This window comes from Eutrema salsugineum, unplaced genomic scaffold (genome assembly GCF_000478725.1).
Source record: "Eutrema salsugineum unplaced genomic scaffold, Eutsalg1_0 scaffold_17, whole genome shotgun sequence".
NCBI classification, from domain to species: Eukaryota; Viridiplantae; Streptophyta; class Magnoliopsida; order Brassicales; family Brassicaceae; genus Eutrema; species Eutrema salsugineum.
The window spans coordinates 4,118,398-4,135,161 of NW_006256852.1; the positions used below are offsets into that span (position 1 = coordinate 4,118,398).

The 16,764-nt window shown below is 36.1% G+C and overlaps 1 protein-coding gene across 2 annotated transcripts; it reads left to right on the forward strand.

The window, feature by feature from the left end:
• Positions 1–13,309: 13,309 nt before the first annotated feature.
• LOC112087569 lies at positions 13,310–16,736 on the forward strand. 2 transcript variants are annotated; one of them, XM_024157507.1, is made up of 7 exons: positions 13,310–13,503; positions 13,622–13,723; positions 13,979–14,062; positions 14,146–14,262; positions 14,339–14,561; positions 14,647–15,843; positions 15,929–16,736. In XM_024157507.1, exons 2-6 carry the CDS (start codon positions 13,646–13,648, stop codon positions 14,727–14,729), a joined length of 585 nt encoding a protein of 194 aa, XP_024013275.1. In that variant the 5' UTR covers positions 13,310–13,503; positions 13,622–13,645; the 3' UTR covers positions 14,730–15,843; positions 15,929–16,736. The 2 variants fall into 2 exon arrangements, with proteins under 2 accessions (XP_024013275.1, XP_024013274.1); XM_024157506.1 differs by lacking the exons at positions 13,310–13,503; positions 13,622–13,723; positions 13,979–14,062; positions 14,146–14,262; positions 14,339–14,561 and having other exon boundaries at positions 14,798–15,455; positions 15,547–15,843.
• Positions 16,737–16,764: the final 28 nt, after the last annotated feature.

The following is a 16,764-nucleotide window of genomic DNA, read 5'->3' on the forward strand; positions in this document are numbered from 1 at the left end:
TAAAACGTGTAGGATTGTCTCCTCTCCGCTTTTACAAACTTGACAAAGATCTGAGTCACATAGATGCCTTCTCCTTCTTTCAGAATTAGTCATGATGACTCGATTCACCACCTGCCAGAGAAACACTCTCACCCTCTCCGGGACCATAGCCGTCCACACTCTACCAAACAAGGCCTCCATATTAGGTTTTGGAGACGCATCCCCTGTTAAATAAGCAAATGCTGATTTCACAGAAAATCGACCAGTCGGGTCTACTCTCCACGAGAGCTTATCCTTTGCTCCTGTTACCGTATCCACCACCATAGCCGCAAGATTCAACACAACAAATTGAGGAACAAAGGGCTCAATACGTGTCAGGACCTGTCCCCTCAATCCATAAATCCCGTACTTTCAAATCGATTAACTCCAAGGGTAAATCACTAGTAGTCAATTCCATGATCGGCCCATTCAGTAACCATTTATCCTTCCAAAAATTGATCGATCTTCCATCCCCAAGGACCCAACCTATACCCGGGATCACCACTTCCCTTAAACCCACACCAACACTCCGCCAAGTTGAGGACCAATTGTTCTTCACCAAGGTCCATGAATTTTCGTGAATGTCCCCTACCTTATATTTACTCCTCACCACTCGTGCCCACAAACTTGTAGTATCATGAAGCACTCGCCATCCAATCTTTGCTAACAAAACTTTGTTCATTTCCTTCGCTGGTCTAATCCCAAGCCCTCCTTTGCCTTTTGGCAGACAAATTCTCTTCCAAGACATAAGGTGTTGCTTTCGCTTTTCTGATGTACTGCCCCATACATACATTCTGGAGATTTTGTCCAGTCTAGCCAGAGTTGATTTTGGCAGACAAATAGTACTCATGAAGTGAACTGCTATAGATGAAAGTACTGATTTCGTTAGAGTATTATTCTCCCTGCCAAACTCAGAACTCGGCCCTTCCATATAGCTAACCGTGAAGAAACCCTTTCTAAATTTTCTCCATATGTATCCTTATTCAATCGTTTGTGTAATATAGGCATACCAAAATATTTGCCTAGATCACATGTTGCTCCAATATCTTACTTCTGTTTGTATTGAAACATTTCTTTCATTTAGATATTACCAATATCTTACTTCTTATCTTTTCATTATATTCAATAGCAAAAATAACATTGTTGACAGATAAAAGAAAAAGAAAAAAAATAAAACAAAATATTTAGAAGGAGATGCTCTTAGGGATACTTAAGTGAATAACTAAATCTCAATAAAGTGTGAAGAATATAGCCATGGATATACAAAAATTAAGAAAATAACAAATGACCAGTTTTTTGGACGATTTTATCCTCTTTAACACATATATAGAAAGTCTATCTACAATACATATTGTTACCCCATAAATTTTTTTTTTCTGTTAGAAACATCCTATTAATTAATTCAATTTTGTATATATACAAAAAAAACTGATATATTTTCATGTCTAACATGATTGGATTTTTTAAAAACTAACAAAAATTTCTTTCCATACGTGAATAGTATCACCAGTAACATAACAAGTCTATTTTTTATCAATAACAAATCTATTTTTTTTATCAGAAAACCACAATGAAAAAAGTTCTTCTGTTATAAATCAGTATCTGAAAACAAAATAATAGATATTCTATACAAATCGACAATCTATAGACATTATATACACTACAAGAAAACATGTCATATTCGTACGAAACTTCCTATGAAAATATTTGGTAAGAATATTTTTAACCAATTTCTTACGCAATTATGACAAAAAATAGAAATAGTAGGAAATATGTAAGGAATTTCCTACGAAATAAAATGCTAAAAAGTGGTAGGATATATCCAACCAATAACCTACCAAATTTCTATTCGTAGAAACTAAAGTCAAAATTTGGTAAGAAAGTGGTAGGATCCAATTGACTGTTATGTTGGTGGAAATTTTATAGGAAATTGTCCTACGGATTTTCTACAAAGTATTTTTTGTAGAAAAATTGTAGGAGTCTTGTAGGAAACTATGTCTTCTGGTTTGTCCTACATCGAAAAGCTAAAAAAATTTAGATGAAGAAATTGCACTATAAATAGAGCAAAATTAAAATTTTCTACGGATTTCTTACGAAATATTGTTTGTAAAACAATTGTAGGAATTCCGTAGGAAAAAATATGTCTTTTAGTTTTTCACACATCGACAAACTAAGATAATTTAGTTGAAAAAATTGCACTATAAATAAGAGTCCTCACCTTCTCTTTCTCTCTAATTAACAACTACTCAATTAAGTTATAGGTTCATAGTAATTGATGAACTTATTTTGTTTATATATATTTTATTAATCAAATTTATAATTATATTTTAATTTAAATTAAATTTCTGATATTAATTCTATTTTTTATTTTATAAAATCATTTTTATTATATTGGTAGGCAATTGGTAGAAAATATTAGTAGGAAATAGGTAGGTAATGTTTCGTAGAAAATTGGAAGGAACACAAATCGAGAGAAAATTGTAGTAATTTGGTAGGAAAATTTCTGCCAAAATCCTACCAAAATTTCCGTCGAAATTTTTTTACCAACATTTTCGTAGGAAATTTTCTACCATTTTCCTACCTTTTATAATTTCGACAGCCGATTTCCTATGAAAAAATTTTGTAGGAATTTGGTAAGAAAAGACAGTTTCTTACGATTTTCCGATGATATTTTCTGTAGGTTTTCCATAGATTCTTGTAGTGATATGAATCTGGGTACTCGTTGATATGGTCCCTGATGTGGGCAGCAAGCTCCCATTGGCTAATTTCTGGTGAGAATTCATGTGCGAGAGAGACTGTAGCGGACTGGTGGTATTGAGTCGGGGAGAGGCTGCGGCGGGGAAGAAGATTGCATGAGCAGGTTATCGACAACAACATGGTGTAACAATGGTGAAGAAGGTGGAGCATGACATGACTTTTGATAATCAATTGAAATTGAAATTCAGATATAAAAAACAATCAGTTAAGATTCCAAAGCAAAAGAGAAGACATATAAATTAATCAAATATATTGAAATGAATTTAAAATTATAAAACTTATGTAAATTATGTGAAAGAAAATTAAAATTAGTATCAGAGATTAGAGCAGCAGGTGCAAGCCAGAGCAGGAAGGAGAAAAGGAAAGTTGAAGGAGAAGACAGTGGTTGGAGCGGCAGATACAAGATGGCAAAGAGAGGAGCACTGCGTGAGAGAATGAGGGGAAGAGCAAAAGAGGGCAAAAATAAAAAGTAAAAATAAAAATAAAAAATAAAGAAAGGGTAAAAGTGTATTAATATTGTGTTACTATATTTTTTGGTTAGTTTGTGAATTATAGTTTATTTGATGGTTATTGAATGAAATTTCCCATGCTCTTAAGTCTAAACTCTTGAGGTTAGTTAAGATAAACAACAACAAAAAAAAAATTCTTTAGGCCGAAAAGAAATTAGCTGGTAAGCATGTAGCCGGTATCACAGTAACTAACCTATTAAATACTTTAAGTGTATTTAATATTACTTACATAGTATTTGAAAGTGGATGCATTTGCAGGGCATTTCTAACTGGTTGATAGCAATTACCGTAGTGGTTTAACATACAACTTATCAAACTATAAGTTTATATAAGAATAAAACTATATAAGTGTAATAAAAATAAAAAAATTAATTATGTATAAATCATATAACAACCAATGCAATATACATTTTAATTATTTCCTGGAAAAAGTTTTTGATTATAGCAATTGCAAACAGTACAATGCAATTTGTTTTTTACATACAGCCTAAGTTTTTAGAACGGTTTAGTAATCCAAACCGCTTGTACCAAGTTAACATACATAACATCATAAGGATAGATCCGTGCACTTCGTACCAAGTTGTCGGCCTTAATGTTCTTTGCGCGTGATATATGAGTTATCGAAAAATAGGTGAAAGCTTCCTTGTTCTTTGCAAACTCCTCCAAATATAATCCAAAAGCTGGCCATTTGCTCAGGTGTCGACACCATCTTCACCAATTTAGAACAGTCTGTTGCGAAAGCTACCTCCGTCTTCTGCTTCGCACTCATGCAAAGCATTGCCCAGATAAGAGCTTCTAGTTCTGCATGAAGTGGAGTTAAGCTACGCCGTACATTCCTTGCTCCTATTATATTTTCCTCAATTCCATCTTTAAAATAGTATCACTCTAGCCCGGATGTCTTGTCCATTGCTTTCCAAGATCCATCTATAACACCACCATCCCCCATAGTGGGGGCTCGTGGAGGGGATACTTCTTATTTGGAAATTTGTTTCCACCTCACTTTGTTGTGCCTCTTCCCAAAGTACTCCTTCCGTTTTCGCAATTCTTAATGTAACTTTGTGGATCTTTTTCCGTATTTAAGTATAATTTTATGTTCCCTGGTTTCCAAATATAACACACTATCCATGGAAAATGTGAATCTTTGTATTCTTTTGAGATTCTCCAAAAAAGATGCTCAAAATTTGTAAATACTGACATTGTTGAGAATACTCCTATAGGAGTAGGTATCTGTGATAGGGCCCATACATGTAATGGCGGTGGACATTCGAAAAGAGCATGATTAATTGTTTTCTCCTCTGCACCGGATCGAAAACATTGTGTATCGCATTGAATTCCACGTTTTTTAAAAAAATTTTGACATAGGCAAGCATCCTGTTATTGCTTTCCAAATAAAATGCCTCAGTTTCGGAGGACATCTCAGATTCCATGTATGTGCTTGTAGCTTTTTAATACCCGGTCCATAAGCCAGCTCTTTATCTGTTCGTAAATCTTGATTTTCCACTTGATAACCAGATCTTACCGTATATCGTCCAGATTTTATATAATGCCACCCGAGAAGGTCGGGTTTATACGTACTACTTATAGGTATACCACGAATTAGTTCTACATCGTCAGGCTCTATAATTGCGTTGATTAAGCCCAGATTCCATGTATTCATCGCTGGATCAATCAAGTGATTAACCTTTAAATTCGGGTAATAATTGTAACCCTTACATATGGCAGACCTCGGACAAGAAGAAGGTATCCAAGGATCATTCTATACAGAGGTGGATGTGCCTGAACCGACTCTTTTGATTAGCCATTTTTTAACCAGAGATCATGCCGAAAAAATGTTACACCATCCGTATGACGGAGAGTATAATTTACAATAATAACAAATGGAAATTAAAAAGTTATTTTGTTATCAGTCCTGCATGTATTAAATTTATAACTAGTTTGTAGAAAATTTTATTCATCTAATAAATCATATATTTTGGTGTTATAAATTTATTTAGTTTAAATTCTTTTCGTCCCATAGATTCTGCTATTTTGTTGTTGTCAAAAAAAAAAAAAAAGATTCTCAATGATTCTGTTATTCAGTTAATATATACTATGGACTGAGGGGAACAAGAGAACTCTTATTCAAAAATTCGGCTTTTTTATTTTATTAACGTCTAAAACGATAACAAATATTTTCAACACTTCAAAAATAATCCTCTTGTTATAACATATATCATATATGGACTCTTATACCGGCCCATTAGGCCCATCAGGGCATTGTACTTAACCTAGATTCCATATGTACTCTATATATACATTCCAGTGATTAATAAAGTTTCTAAGTTTTCACAACACGTTATCAGCACGATAAGACTCTCTGAGTGAAAAACCCTAATAAATCCGGCCACCACCAAAACCCTAAAAGCAAGTCGAAACTTAAAAAACGCATATCTTCCACACCGTGAAGAACCAGAAGACGATCTACATATCAAATCGAAGCCCTCGACGAGACGAATCTACTGGTGAAAACCGTTTGTCGATCCAACGTCGGACGCGCCCTCACGCACACTTACAGTACACGACGATCAACCAAAAAATAAAAAAAACCAGATCCGAGTTTTTCCTTCTTCAACCAGCAGCTTCTCCAGTTTTGGTGATCAATCCTTGGAATTTGTAGCGGCTAACTGAGGTCTATTAGCTCCCAGTTTCATTAGCCTGTCAGAAATCCAAAGGTGGAAAAGGTATCTTCTAAAACTGAGAGCCATAGAACCTGTTGTTTAAACACTTCAAAACCCTATAAAAAAAAAAAATCAATCTCTAATTGATTGAAAGTGTTTGATACTCTGATGATTGATTGATAACTTGTTGATTGATTGTTTAAATTACAAGTTTATGCATGTTCAAAGGTTTTAAACTCGTTTTATAAAACCCTAATCTACAAAAACCTAACAACCGTTTTTGGCCATGTTTATGGCATAAACCTATTCGATTTTCTTCATGTTTAATAAGTTTGTTGCAGCTTATTTGATTGTTGATTCTCTTGCTTGAAACACTTGATTGAATAAACTAAGAAAATCAACCCTAAATCCTAAGCTTGATTCACGATTTTGTAATCTTCAAAATCGTAAGTCATAATGCTTAAACCCTAGTCCTTTTCACGTGATTTCTTTGTTGTCCTTGTGAAATTATTAAAACCATCGACCACAGATCCTATAGATCTCGAAATCACATCCAAAATATGTTTTCCAAACCGTTAAAACCCTAGATAAAACCCTAATCATATTCGGCTCCCCTAGGGTTCCTCCTAAACCGCCTAAAACCGGCTAAACCTGGTTCTCATTAACCGAAATTATATTCGGCTTTAACCGATTAAATCACAGCTATTAAACCGACATCATGTTCGGGGTAACTAAAACCATACCCTTTAAAATTTACTATTTCCGAGAAAGTTCCCTCTAATAGAAAGTTTCCTCATATAAAAACTTTCCTCATATAGAAATTTTCCCGACATAGAAACTTTCCTCATTTAGAAAATTACCCAAATTAGAAACTTTCCAAATTTAGAAACTTTCCTAAAATAGAAATATTCTCAAAATAGAAAGTTTCATCATCAGCATTCAAAATTTTCTCAAAACAATCCCTAACAAAATCAATCTCATGTTTCAGATGTCAAACATTCAGAAATGTGAATTCGAGGCCCTTCACGTCTCCGGGGATAACTACCTCGAGTGGGCCCTAGACATGCGCTTGTTCCTTGCATCGAAAGAACTCGATGCGTGTATTACCGACGGTAACACCGCATCCCGTAAGGGACAGTCTCAGGCGATATGTCACATACGCCATCATCTGGCCCCGAGCCTTAAGCAGCAATATCTCACTCTTGAGAATCCACTTGAATTGTGGCAAGCGCTGAAAAAGCGATATGACCATCAGAAAATGGTCCAGTTGCCTCAGGCAGATTTTGACTGGAAGAACCTTCGGTTCCAGGACTACAAATCCGTAGATGATTACAACAACGAACTCTTTCGTATTGTTGCCATCCGGAAACTCTGTGGCGAGGATGTGACAGATAATGATCTCCTCGAGAAAACATTATCCACATTCAGCACAGAGAATGTTGTGCTCCAACAACAATACCGTGCAATGAAACACACATTGTACGAAGACTTGTTGTCCTGTCTTCTCCTCGCTGAGAAGAATAACCAGCTGCTTATGAGGAACAGCGCTATGAGGCCCCCGGGATCGGCTCCTGTCCCAGCTTCTCGTCAAGAGTCCTACCATGTTCAACCCGATAGATCCTCAGATCACCGCCGTGGACGTGGTAATGGACGTGGTAATGGCCGAGGACATGGACGTGGAAGACGTGGACGCGGACATGGTCGTGGCAACCGACCTAACCTCAGTTATGGTCCTGGTCGTGGTCGAGGCATCACCAAGCCGACCCGCCACACCAACCCCGATCACTCTGCTTGTACCAGATGTGGGATGTTCAACCACCCAACAAAGCAATGTCGCACCCCCAAGATCCACTGTGATCTATACCAGAAGTACGGAAAAGCTCCTGCTGAAGCCAACATGACTCAGCCAGTCGATGCTGCTAACCTGGAAGGTGACGACCTCCTTGATGATGAGAACACCACAAACGAGCAGACCGACCCCATGGACTATGAAACAGCTGATCTCCTCGATTAATTCAATCATCTGAAACTCTGATACAATTTGATTTTGTTCTTTATTTTTTTCATTTTGGGATTTGTTTCATTTTTTTTTTCCATTTGCCTTTATTCTCAGACACTGCTTTACTTTATGATTTATCACATTTTCTGAATTCCTCAATACTGAATTCTATCTTCTATTCATAATAAAGCACACCAGCAAATGGAAACCATAGTCGTAGATAGTGGATCCAGCCACACTATCTTAAGAAACAAAAGTTACTTCATAAACCTAACCTATCAAACCGCAAATATTAGCACCATCGCGGGTCCCTCAAACCTTATCGAAGGATATGGCCATGCCTATGTGTTGCTATCAAATGGCACACAACTTGAAATACCAGATGCTCTATATTCTCCTAGTTCGAAGAGAAATCTTCTGAGCTTCAAGGATATAAGACAGAATGGTTTCCACATAGAAACCCAAGGTCAAGGGAACAAAGAATCCCTCCTAGTCACTAAAACCGTAGACGGCCATAAACAAATCCTCGAAACCATACCCGCGCTCTCTACTGGACTTTACCATGCTTATGTCAGTATGATTGAAGCTAATACCACTCTCAAAGCCCGGTTTACTGATTATACTATTTGGCACGACCGGCTCGGTCATCCCGGTGCAAATATGATGCGTAAACTAATTCAAAACTCTCAAGGGCATACCCTCAAAGAAAACCGAGCTTATCCTCAACACCTCATGTGCACAGCTTGTTCTCAAGGCAAATTGATCACTCGGCCTTCACCAGTTAAAATCTCTAAACAAACACTTCATTTCCTAGAAAGAATCCAGGGCGATATCTGTGGACCTATACATCCATCTTCCGGACCATTCCGGTACTTCATGGTCCTTATAGACGCATCGACCCGTTGGTCATATGTTTGTCTCTTGTCCTCTCGGAACCAAGCCTTCGCTAGGTTCTTGGCCCAAATCATCAAATTGCGGGCCCATTTCCCTGACTTCCCACTAAAGACTATCCGCCTTGACAATGCTGGTGAATTTACCTCACAAGCGTTTAATGACTACCGTATGGCCATGGGGGTAACCGTGGAACATCCTGTAGCACATGTCCATACTCAAAATGGATTGGCTGAATCATTCATTAAACGCATTCAATGGATAGCCCGACCATTACTCATGAGATCAAAGCTCCCGGCCTCAGCATGGGGACATGCAGTATTACATGCTGCTGAACTCATACGCATCCGGCCATCTAGTGAACACAAATATTCCCCATCCCAACTACTCTCGGGTCATGAGCCAGACATCTCCCATCTCAAAACATTTGGGTGTTCAGTATATGTACCCATTGCTCCACCAAAATGGGACCTCAAAGAAGGATGGGAATATATGTTGGTTTTGACTCTCCCACCATCATAAGATATCTCGAGCCAACCACTGGAGATCTCTTCAAGGCCAGATATGCGGATTGCCAATTCGATGAATCGGTATATCCCTCTTTAGGTGGTGAGACAAACAAGCTGGTCAAAGATCTTTCATGGAATCAAACATCATTAAATTGGCAAGATCCTCGGACTCTAGAATGTGATTCAGAGATCCAAAAGATTATTCATTATCAAAAGCTAGCTAATCAATTGCCAGATTCCTTTGCTGACCCGACCAAAGTAACCAAATCGTACATCCCAGCTTGTAATGCACCAGTACGAATAGCTGTCCCAACGGGACAGACCCAAGTTGCTACAGAGTCTGCACCACGTCTCAAACGGGGCAGACCTCTCGGTTCCAAAGATAAGAATCCCCGGAAATCAAAGAAAGGTGCAATAACCGAAACCGGGATTCCTGCAATATCAGACATAGCCGCGGCTGAGACTCAATCTAATGAACCCTCAATGGAAGTTCGGGACGCCGAATCTCCAGGTTCAGAAGATAACAATGAGATCTCCATCAATTACAATATGTCCGGAATACAATGGAATCGAAAAGAAGTCGACTTAAATGCACTCTTTGCATACAAAGTAGCACTTGATGTTGCGCTCACGCAAGAGGATCTAGAACCCACGTCAATAACACAGTGTACACATCGAACAGATTGGCTAAAATGGAAAGAAGCCATAAACGTGGAGTTAAAGAGTCTCAAACTCAGAAACGTGTTCGGTCCGATCATCCGGACCCCATCACACATCAAGCCAGTGGGCCACAAATGGGTCTTTGTGCGCAAAAGGAACGAACTCGGTGAAGTCGTTCGATACAAAGCACGGCTTGTAGCATAAGGATTCTCACAGAGACCCGGAATCGATTATGAGGAGACTTATTCTCCAGTGGTGGATGCAACAACATTCCGATTCCTCATAAGTCTGGCCATAAGAGAAAATCTTGATCTGCGGTTAATGGATGTTGTAACCGCATATCTCTATGGGCCCTGGACAACGAAATATATATGAGACTCCCAGATGGCATTGAACTAAAAGACAAAAATGCATCTCGAGATCAATACTGCATCAGGCTGAACAAATCCTTGTATGGACTGAAACAAAGTGGGCGTATGTGGTACAACCGCCTCAGCGATTACCTCATCAAAGAAGGCTACAAAAATGACCCCATCAGTCCATGCATCTTCATCAAGAAGTACTCAAACAAAGGATTTGTAATCATAGCAGTATACGTGGATGATCTAAACATCCTCGGAACATCTGGTGAGATCTCCCAAACAGTCGACTGCTTAAAAGCAGAATTCGAAATGAAAGACCTAGGCAAAACAAAGTACTGTTTGGGATTACAACTTGAGTACATCAAGGAGGATCCTTGTGCATCAATCGGCTTATATCGAAAAGGTACTCAAGCGATTTAATATGGACCAAGCTCACCCATTGACCAGCCCAATGGTAGTTAGAAGCTTAAGTGATGACCCTCTTGGTCCCAAAAAGGATGATGAAGAAATCCTTGGTCCTGAAAAGCCATACCTCAATGCTGTAGGAGCGTTAATGTACCTGGCTAGTCACACTAGAGCAGACATATGTTTCGCCGTGAACCTCCTCGCTCGATATAGTTCATCTCCAACTCAGAGGCACTGGAACGGTATAAAACATCTCCTAAGATACCTTCGAGGTACTCAAGACTTAGGACTCTTCTATACTAACCAAAATAAAGATGGGTTAGTCGGCTTCGCCGATGCAGGATATCTATCAGATCCGCACACTGCCAAGTCTCAAACTGGCTACGTTTTTACGCATGGAGGAACAGCCATCTCTTGGAGATCAATGAAGCAGACACTCACTGCCACTTCATCAAACCATGCTGAAATCCTAGCCATTCATGAGGCTAGTAGGGAATGCGTCTGGCTGCGCTCCATGACTCAGCACATCCGCAGAGATTGTGGTATGGACGAAGACACACAGCCCACGGTGATGTATGAAGACAACGCGGCATGCATAGCTCAGCTCAAGGAAGGATATATCAAAGGAGATCGGACGAAGCACATTCTACCGAAGTTCTTCTCAACCTCAGATTGGCAGAAGGACGGCACTCTCAGCGTTCAGCAGGTCCGATCCAGTGAGAATTCAGCTGACCTCTTCACCAAATCATTGCCTACTTCAACACACCGGAAGCTCGTCAAACAGATAGGAATGTATAGACTTAGAGATCTGCAGTGATGCTACAATCAGGGGGAGTAATGCGTGTTGTACTCTTTTTCCTTCACCATGGTTTTGTCCCACTGGGTTTTTCCTGGTAAGGTTTTAATGAGGCAACATTCCCCAGCGCATTATCGAGATCCCGATTGAGTAGCTGACCCGGTTCACTCGTCCAAGGGGGAGTGTTATAACATATATCATATATGGACTCTTATACCGGCCCATTAGGTCCATCAGGGCATTGTACTTAACCTAGATTCCCTATGTACTCTATATATACATTCCAGTGATTAATAAAGTTTCTAAGTTTTCACAACACCTCTCAATTACAAAATGACTCACTAGAAACATTTTACCTTATATTATGTTACTCTGGTTGCGGATCATAACATTTTCCACCACTAAAAAAGAAAAGAAATTCGTACAGAATTCACATTAATCATGAAACAATTCTGGTCTTCTGGATAATCACAATTGATAGTATTCTAATCGTTTTCTCTTTAACAACTTTCTTTTTTGTTTTTTGACAAAGAATTTCCTTTTTAACCACCACAATATTCTGTAACCGATCGGATCCCAATATTCTTTTGGCTTCCATATGTAGAAGTTTACTTAATTATTAACAAAACTAGGAATTAACCCGTGCACTGTGTGGTGGTAATGTTTTTTAAATTGTTTTTAAATTTAAATTTAATTTTTAGTTAAATGAAAATTAATGATAAAAATCCTTTACCAAAAAATATAAATAAAGAAAATTAGTGACAATTAGATATCAATATATATATAAATATCACACAATCCATATTTACTTGTATATATATGCATCGAATAAATATATATATATATATATATATATCCATCGAATATGATTTTGAGGTAGTTTTGTTATGCAGTTTAATTATTACTAATTTTTTAATGTGTGTGTGATATTATGTTAATATATATATATATACATATACTTATATACAAACTAACATGGATTAGAATCTAAATATATATATTCACAAAATAAAAATTTAATTGTGAAAATTTTATAAGAGATCAGACAATCAATTTTAGTTAATAAATTCTATAATATGTGTTAATTATATATATATATATATATATATATATATATATATAGGATTGTTAAAGTGAACAAACCCATCTACTTAATCTATTTTGTAATTTATTAAAATATTTTTTCGACTAACTCGTAAAAAATACAATTTAAAATTTGAAAACATATTTTTAAATTTTTTTATTAAAAAAATTGAATTAATTTTCAAAAATGATACAAATTAACTATGAAAATACAAATTAAAAATATTACAAAAATATAAATAGATTTTTTCATATATATATATATATATATATAGATTGATTATTATTTAAATAATAGAATATATTTTTAATAAGTACAAAAACTAAATATATTTTTAATTTTTATTCATATATATTCAAAAAAAATCTGTGAGCTTTATATATAACTATCTTTTACGGAAGAATATTTAATTAAATTTTTTATATTTGTAAAATTTATATATGTAATATTTTATAACAAAAGATTTATTTATGTATTATTTAATAAATTCTTATTTATTTATGTAAAATATTTTATAATATTTTATAAATAAAAATTTTATGTAAATATTTACTCAAATAATAATATAAAAATGTATTTTACAATATAAAAATATAAATAAAGGCGACCGACCGTTTCACCGCTCCTTTAGATATCCCACATATAGTTTTTCTTCTGAATACATAAACAAATCGAGAAAAGACATTACCGGAAGCTGAAGACGAACCAACACATCAAATCTTCATCTTCTACAATCGTCTCCATCTATGGATACAATCGTACACTCTTTCTACATATACTACTACCATCTGTAATTTCAAAGCTTCAAATTCAGAATGATCATCATAGTTGACACGAGCTTCTTGTTTCAAACCAGGTTCCCATTTTTTATTTTTTATTTTTTATTTTTAGAAAATTTTGATCTTAGTATTTGGAATTGTGGTGATTCTTAATGTTTTGTTTCTCTTGTCTTCTTATTTAAATTTGGATTTCAGATTTTAGATGATTGGGAGACTAACATGATGATGAGTAGTAGCAGTAGCAGTAGCAGTAGTAGTTATTCCGGAGTTAGAAAAACTATTAGTGAGGTATCAAAGGTTGGTGATCTTTTTCTTCTTGGTGTTCGTAAATTGTTAGCTTAACAAACGATAAAATGTGAAGAGATTTTATGTTTCTGCTGTGATCTTGAAAAAATAAATACTCCTAAGGTGTTACAATCAAATGCAATCTTCTTCAATTTCTTCCGGATTAAACTAAACAATTAATTTGGTTCTGAGATTGTTGGATATCTAGAAATTAAGATCCGTTATTATATTGTGAAATTGATACGTTTCATGATCTGATTGATGCAGGTGAAGAAATTGAAAGGTGGTGAAAAATGTGTTGTAAACCAAAAGGCGTTAAACAGAGAGAGGATCATTGCTCTGCAACAAGATGTAATGTTTTTTGACTTTTGTTTTCTTGGATTCAAGCTATACATTATAGAGCTATTAAGAGTGGATGTTATTCTTGTTTAAAGGTTGAAAAGCTAAGGAAGAAGCTTAGACTTGAAGAGAACATTCACCAAGCAATGGAAAGAGCCTTTAATAGACCGCTTGGAACACTTCCTCGTCTTCCTCCATTTCTCCCTCCACCGGTTAATAGCTAAGAAAAAAAAATATAGCTCTCTCAATTTTCTTAAAGTGAGATATTGATGTTGGTTATAATTGTAGATTTTGGAGCTACTTGCGGAAGTGGCTGTTCTTGAAGAAGAAATTGTTCGGTTAGAAGAACATATTGTACATTTTAAGCAGGGATTGTATGAAGAAGCAGCGTTTACATCTTCGTCGAAAACAAACTTAGAATGCTCGGCTGTTTTGCCTAAGTCCAAGTCAGCTTCCACTAATGCTAGAGAACCTGTATCACCTCTATCGGGGGAACTGGTATCTGTTTCAGGTGAGCTTTTTTAGGTTCAAGTCAGGGAAATTTTGAATGACTTGGTGTGGCCTAGACTGATTATATGCTTGTGTTCTCTTTGTAGAGTATCCAAGGGGTAAAAATAACAAGTTAAGTGCTAATTCTACGATCATGCGGTTGAAGAAAATACATTTTATGTTGAAATAAGCTTGAAGATAACTTAGTCATCAAGATATTAGGAAAGGAAATATTCTTAGGAGTTATCTAAGAATAGGAAATATATAATTCTATTAGGATTAGGAGTTATCTAATCTACTCACTATATAAGAGTTGCCAAAGTTGTGGTAAACCTTATGAGGTTGAGAGCTTTAGTTTTTAAGTTAGTTTTCTAAAGCAATAAGGGTCCAACTGGTGACCACAATTGAGGAAAGGAATGATTGGGAATATGGTATTCTTCTTCATTCCTAATTTTTTTTATCAGTTAGATGGAATATCTGTTACACATAATTCCTTTTCATTCCTTTTTATATGAGGAATTATAGAACAAATGTATTCCTCATCAAATTTGATAGGGAATAGAAAGAAAATAGTAAAAATTGGTAAAAATATATTGTTTTGTAAATATTTTAAAGTAAATTTATAGAAAATTGACATTTGACGTGAATCTTCCACACCTCGTCTTCTTCTACTTCTATATATGTGAGAGAACTTTTTTTCTTTCTCTAACCTAATACATCGACAAAGAAAGAAGAAAAGGTACATAATTTTAAAATAAGCTTATAGCAAAGAGCATGTGTTTAATGATGCTTGAAAATAACACATGTATCATATGAATTTGTTATAGGTATCATGTCAAGTTCAAGAAACAATAGTGGGACACGTCGCGGCGGACGTCAACCAAATGATGAGGCAAGAACAACTCGTGAAGGCCAGGTACTTGTTTTTAGATATCTTGTATTCTGCAAATTTATTGATTTAATAATATGAAACATATCAATTAACTGTTACAAAATATATACGTTAGTATGCTTGGAAGGATAAAAATTGTCAAGTTATGCTTGAACTTGTCATTGAGGAGTTAAAAGCAGATGATTATCGTAGTAGAATGCCAGATGTTGCTGCTAGAAGAAGAATTGAAAACAAATATTTTGAGTTGATGGGAGACAAGATTTCATGGGATCCAGAGATAAATAACAAAACTGGTTACTTGCGTAAGCTATGGGTTATTAATGGTCAGTTGATAAACCGCACTGGTGTTGCGGTTAATCCATCTACTGGACAAATAGATATGACGAAAATGTGGTGGACTGATCGGATTGCGGTAATTCTCTATCCATGTCTTTTTGATTATATAGGTTCTTGCTAACATATTTTTCTTGTGACTAATTTTTTATTACTATTCGCAGGAATATGGTAATAAAGGAAAATTTGTTCGTGTATTGCAAAAAAAGCCTATGCCGTTCAAAGACTTGTTGGACCAAATTTTTGGTGAACATGACGTTGATCAAGATGAACGGTATTCTCCCCATATGCTTAGCCAAAATCTCCTGCAGATTCAACCTACTTTACCCAGCAGTGATGGCATAATAATGGACCAGCAAGAAGTTCAAATTTCTGAACCAACTATGGCTGTGGCTAATGATCACGGAGCCCAACCGTCAATTCGAAACACGCCAGCCCGTTGTCCTCCAAGAAGAAGAGCTAACTTTGAAAAGCAGGTCCAGAGTGAGTTTCAACGTGTAATAGATACTCGTCAAGAGTTTTTGGAAGAATTACGCTCGCGAAAAGTTCAAAAGCTAACCTACGGTGATGCAACAGCTGTTCTAGAAAAACTTCCAATTGAACAACTTGGAATATTTTGGTGGGCAGCAAATAAGTTATTGAAGAGCGATGAGGATGTTCGTGAAGCCTTCATGAAATTAGAGAGTGAAGAAATTAAGATCAGATATCTGGAGAGTTTACTTGGGACTGATAGATACGGGCATCCATGCAATTTTGTCAATCTGACAAGTCCAAATCTCTTTCAAAATATTGGAATGATTGGAAGTAGTTCTATGGGGACTGAAATTGGTAGAACTGAATTCACAAAGTTGCTTGGGATACAATCCTCTGGATTAGAAGAATCAACAAAACAAGTACCAAATATCGTCAATATACTTGATGATGGAATGGATGGTGACAAGCTAGCTTGAGTGTTATGGGATTTTTTTATTTGTTAGGTCTTTAATTTAAGTACTTTGGA